The 5,010-nt window shown below is 44.5% G+C and overlaps 1 protein-coding gene across 2 annotated transcripts; it reads right to left on the bottom strand.

Annotated features, from left to right (window-relative positions):
• Positions 1-1,499: 1,499 nt before the first annotated feature.
• On the bottom strand, positions 1,500-4,744 carry tmem100a (transmembrane protein 100a). Of its 2 annotated transcripts, XM_063214050.1 has the most exons (3): positions 4,272-4,744; positions 3,170-3,598; positions 1,500-2,923 (listed from the first exon to the last, which is right to left on the bottom strand). In XM_063214050.1, the coding sequence occupies exons 2-3, from the start codon at positions 3,509-3,511 to the stop codon at positions 2,906-2,908; spliced, it is 360 nt and encodes a 119-aa protein (XP_063070120.1). In that variant the 5' UTR covers positions 3,512-3,598; positions 4,272-4,744; the 3' UTR covers positions 1,500-2,905. The 2 variants fall into 2 exon arrangements, with proteins under 2 accessions (XP_063070120.1, XP_063070112.1); XM_063214042.1 differs by having other exon boundaries at positions 1,500-3,598; positions 4,272-4,739.
• Positions 4,745-5,010: the final 266 nt, after the last annotated feature.

Genomic DNA, 5,010 nt, shown 5'->3' on the forward strand with positions numbered 1-5,010 from the left:
ATCTTGTTTGCGAATTTACAAGAGAGTGTAATTCATTCTCACCCAAAGCTAAAATTGCAGGATAAGATAGTTCCCCTTCACATTTTGCTTAAGTAATCACCTACCAAACTCTAACTTTAGAGGTCATTCAAGGTCATATTCCTTCTTTTTTTTAAAAAAATCTTTCAGCTTTTAAGACTTTCATGGCATTGTCATCTCGCCTCTTGGAGTCCGAGGACAGCCATAGTGAAACATTGTTGTGGGTGTTGTTGTGTGATTGCAAAGAGCGCTGGGTGCGAGGCCCGGGGGTAAAAAATGCTCGGCTGCCTTGCGGCATATTCACGAGGAGCCCCGCGGGTTCAAGCAGGAGGGCTATGGCTGACTTGTGGGTGACACCTGTTAAATCCCATATCGGGTCGCTCCTTTTTCCAGCTTCATTGCTGCTTTTCCATAGCACTCCCAGCAGCTCTGGGGAGGGCGTTGGGGTTGGGCGGGGGGGGGGGGGGGGGTCTGGGAAGGGGACACTCTTATGTTTTAACATGTTACTAAGTGATTAACATTTGATCCCTGAGTCGAGTGTCAGAATGACTCTGCTGTCTGCCATGGTGGTGCACTTGACCGTCTGCCAGTGGTAAGGTTAGCCATCAAATGTGACAAAGTGTGTTGTAGGTGCTCCTCTGACGCAAGCAAACCATTAAGTTGTAGTGTCTGGTGTCACAAGGATGCATAGCAACGCAAGTGCTGCCTATAAATACACCTCCGCGTCGCTGCTATTTAAAACTAAGTCAAAGCATGAGAGTTCAATGCTATGTCCTTTTTACCTATGGGGGATGGATTAATCTAATACTTATACACAATGTTTAACACTAAGTATTTTCTTGATGGGGTGTGTATATACTGTAAGGATATGATCGAAAAAAAATCACTTCACAGAGGATTCAGCCAACTTGTAGGCCTACAACTACAGCTTGCAACTGAGGGTTGATACGTGAAATAAACAAAAGGAGGAGTGTGGTGAAACCCTGTGGTTGCATGAGAGCAGACTGAGGAGGGAGAGACTTGCCTATCTATGCACAAATCTGTACTCCATTTACCTCTGAAAAACAATCCAAAAAGCCGGCCAAACACATTAGCTGACATACACAATGGCACACAGGACAAGTAGTGGGAAGCACATATACGTCATAAAAGAAAGAGACACTTCCTTCAATTCATTATCGAACGTGAAAATCACACCATTTCACTTGTGCTGCACTTTCTTGCTACTACTGTACTGTCTGCACAATGACGCACGCTGAAAAAGGACATTGTTCTTCTCAGAGGTGGCCATAGTAAAAGTAGACGTCAAGTCATGGTGTAAGCACAACACTAGCACATTACTAGCACATAACATAGCGGTTTGTCCAGTTATTCCATTGTACCCAAGGAGGGCGCTTGACGTTAATTGTTACTGACCCCCCCCCCACCCCCCCCCCCAAATTTGACCCAACCAGCTCAGAATCAGGTACTTCACTCTGTGTTGGAAGGAAACTATGGTGGCTTTTGTTTTTTACTTCTTTTACTTTGACCACCTCTGGTTCCTCTGTCATAAGAACATCATGGATTTTAAAGTGAACAATAAAACGTGAAGTATCAATGTTATTAGGTAGGAGAAAGTGAATGAATGGGCAAGTCATTAACTGCTACATCATGCTTTCAATATTCACGTCTTTCACTTGGTCAGTTGTACAAAACAAAAATGCAATGTGCACCCTGTATTTCAGAGCCCGTAAAATGCTATCAAACCTTGATGAATACATCAAAAAACCTACTTATCAGTAGATTGTATAACTTGTGTTGACAAAATAATAACAAGTTGTATTAATATTGCACTTTGGTTTTAATTACTGAATTAAGACAAGACTGAAATAAGAACAGTTGTTACAGTACAATTATAACATAAAATAACTAATAGCATTAATAACTGTTATTTGGAATAAAGTGATCAAGACTTGAATAACCCCCTCTCAATATGAGTCATAACTATCGACAAAAGGCTTGTGTTGATTCAGAACCTAGTATCATATTTCAAAGAATATGCGAATGAAGTTAACAAAATAGAACCAAAAGTGCATAGGAAGAGAATTGTTGATACAGTTACAGCGGAGTAACTTAATAATACCCTAATCCCACTACAACGAGTATACATGCTCTTTCGGATAGCACTGCACCAGTGCCACGTGTCTGGCATTACAAAGCCATGGGCTATTAGGTATGTACTCGAAATGTTACCATTAGACATCTACTTCTGTTTTAACATAACAACACATGTCACTATGTCAAGAGTATCTCATTTGTTTATAATAATAAGTACCATGTTTCCATACCCGCACAATACACCCCCTGCCACTGAGAAGGTGTCAACCTAAAGTTAGACTTCCAAAATGAGGTGTGTCTGTACTGTAAAAGGTAACATGATCAATGAAAAATGATCCATTGTTCTCTCGGGTCTTTTCCTCCTCAGAATCTGACTCAATCCTCACATACATGTTACAGTATAATCCTTAAACCTCAGGCTGCAATGGAGGATAAATGGGCCACTTCCCTCCACAGGGAGTGTAGTGCGGTTATTCGTCTTAATTCTGATACATGCACTTTGGCTGCCTTCCCAGCCTGCCCAGATGTGGTCGGTCTTTTCTAACACAAAGTGAATGGGGGAGGTAGGAGAGAGGAGAGGAGGGGAGAGGAGATGAGAGGAGAGGGAAGAGGAGAGGAGAGGAGAGGAGAGGAGAGGAGAGGGAGGGGTGGGGGTAGGAAAGCAACAGCCATCAGCATCTTCAAAGCCAGGCAGGGTTTGTCAGCTTGCGAGAGGCTTCGCCTGAGGCCTTGGTGGAAGCCAAATGGGTCAGCGAGCCAGCAGGGCCGTCCACGCTGACACCAGACCCAGTCAGTGATGTTGAAACATCTGGACAGAGGAACACAACCGCAATGTCAACCCTCCACTCCACACGTACCCACCATCCCCTGAATCACTGGTTGATTCCTGTTCAGTCTTTCTCGATTTCTCGTAAATAGCTTTTTTTCTTTGTGTGTTTTGGCACATACTCCCAATAGGGTCACTTGTGTGATCTCATGCAAAGAGGCTTCGGTGGTTGGTCACTAGAGCCGTCTGGCTCTCCCTTCGCCTCTCCTTCTTCCTTTCCATCCTCACCTTCCAGCAAACGGCACTGGAGCCCAAGAGTACCAAGCCGAACGACAGCAGCACCAGTCCAAAGTAGGAGATGGTGGAGCCGTGCGAGTTAAAGCTGTACGCCACCACTGTCACCACTATGCCTGCGATCAGAACCACCACTCCGAACGGCACCGTGCACCGGTAGCAGGAGAGCTCTGCGCCGCCGGTGGCTGCTGTCAACTGGACCTCGTTGACCAGGGGGATAGAGACTGTGGTGGTGGCAGGCGCTGGAGCTGTCTCATTATTGTTAGACTTCTCTGTTAGAATGCGGTCACCAGCTGCAGGTACTCCCATGTTGTCTTTGGTGAATTCCTCTGGCATTTCAGTGCAGAGCAGAGGCAGCTGGAGGGGTGTCTTCTACTGCTATGAGGTGATGTCCTCAGCTTTGCGCCTTCAGTGTGTCCAGACCTACGTTCCAAACAAAGAAACATCGTTTACCCCGAATGCTGTGGGTGTTCCATCTTACAGTATAAACACAAGTCTGGCGCGCACGCAAGGGGTGCTCCAGTTGCCCTTCTCATGCACGACAAAAACTGGCTGAATGACGCAGAAGCCCTCAACCCAGCACGAGCTGTCACATTCCCTGAACAGCGCGGGATATGACATTACGATCAGCTCCGTGAAATTCGAGTACCTTTAAATTATAAGTTATTTCACAAGCAGTTTGCTCGTAACCAAAGTTTGCAAACATAGCAGTACAACTTATCTGACTTGTACGGAAAATAATCTGACTTGTAGGCCATCACTTCTTACAAGGTAATTATGGTAATGTGATGTACACGTGAAAGTGGACATTTTATACAACTATTTATTATAACACATGCCTGCTAATTGCTTCAATAAGTGCTGGTTAATTTTGCCGCGGCAGAAGTGACGCAAACACCCGGTCTTAGAGTAATGTAATAGGCTACATATTTTGAATAGCGTTTAAAACTTTAAAAATATCCAACACAGAAAACAAACTGGACAATGAATACAACAGACGTCCGATGTAGTCTTTGAACATCAAAATGTCTTAACTGTGAGCTCGAATAAAACCATGTTTAAAGTAACATGATATGCAACACGGGAAAGTGCTTACCTCTTGCATAGTTTCCATCACGAATCCTTCTGTGTTGACGGAGGAAAAGCTCATATCTGTTCTTGTCAACGTCTCGCAAAGAATGTTCTTGGAAAGTGTTTTGTGGCACTGTAGCATATGAGAGTCTGCGCGGAGAACAGTCCGTCTACGTCTTGCATGCAGTCTCACCACACAGTTCTTCTGAAGCTGCGCTGAAGGCGAGCGGAGATGGAATTTGACTCCCATTCATTGGATATCCACAGAGCGTTTCCTCATGCGCGACAGTGGGTGCTCCACTGCCACATTTCACTCACATGCACACTTGAGATGGGACAGCCTGAACTGCGGAGGTGGACAGACAGGCATTGGTTGAGTTTTTCAAGAAAAGCTTTCATGACACTTGACTAGCTAGCATTCTAGAATTAAATAATTAAATTAGTTGACATGTTGCAGTCAAGCTTCAGGATTAGGCTATTGATCAAATGTATTTATTGATAATTAATTAATGCTGTCACTTGATGAGTAAGGCTCTGCATACTTCACGTGCGCACTTTGTCGCGAGTGGCGCGAGAACCATTAATGACGTCATCACTTGCGACAGACTATTCATACTTCAAAAGCGCCTTGCTCGCATTGTCGGAAGTGCCCTCTGCTGTTCATGAGAGAAACGGCAGTATTTTTCGCAACTCGCAGCGTGAGTTCTACTGATGTATAAAATAGAAAGCCAAACACGGCTGCTGTAGGGCTACTGAACGTCTGA

The sequence above is a fragment of the Engraulis encrasicolus genome, chromosome 2 (genome assembly GCF_034702125.1).
Source record: "Engraulis encrasicolus isolate BLACKSEA-1 chromosome 2, IST_EnEncr_1.0, whole genome shotgun sequence".
In the NCBI taxonomy this organism is placed as follows: domain Eukaryota; kingdom Metazoa; phylum Chordata; class Actinopteri; order Clupeiformes; family Engraulidae; genus Engraulis; species Engraulis encrasicolus.

Excerpts from the sequence above, each read along its gene's own strand:
- tmem100a (XM_063214042.1), bottom strand. The coding sequence starts at position 3,511 with ATGCCAGAGGAATTCACCAAAGACAACATGGGAGTACCTGCAGCTGGT.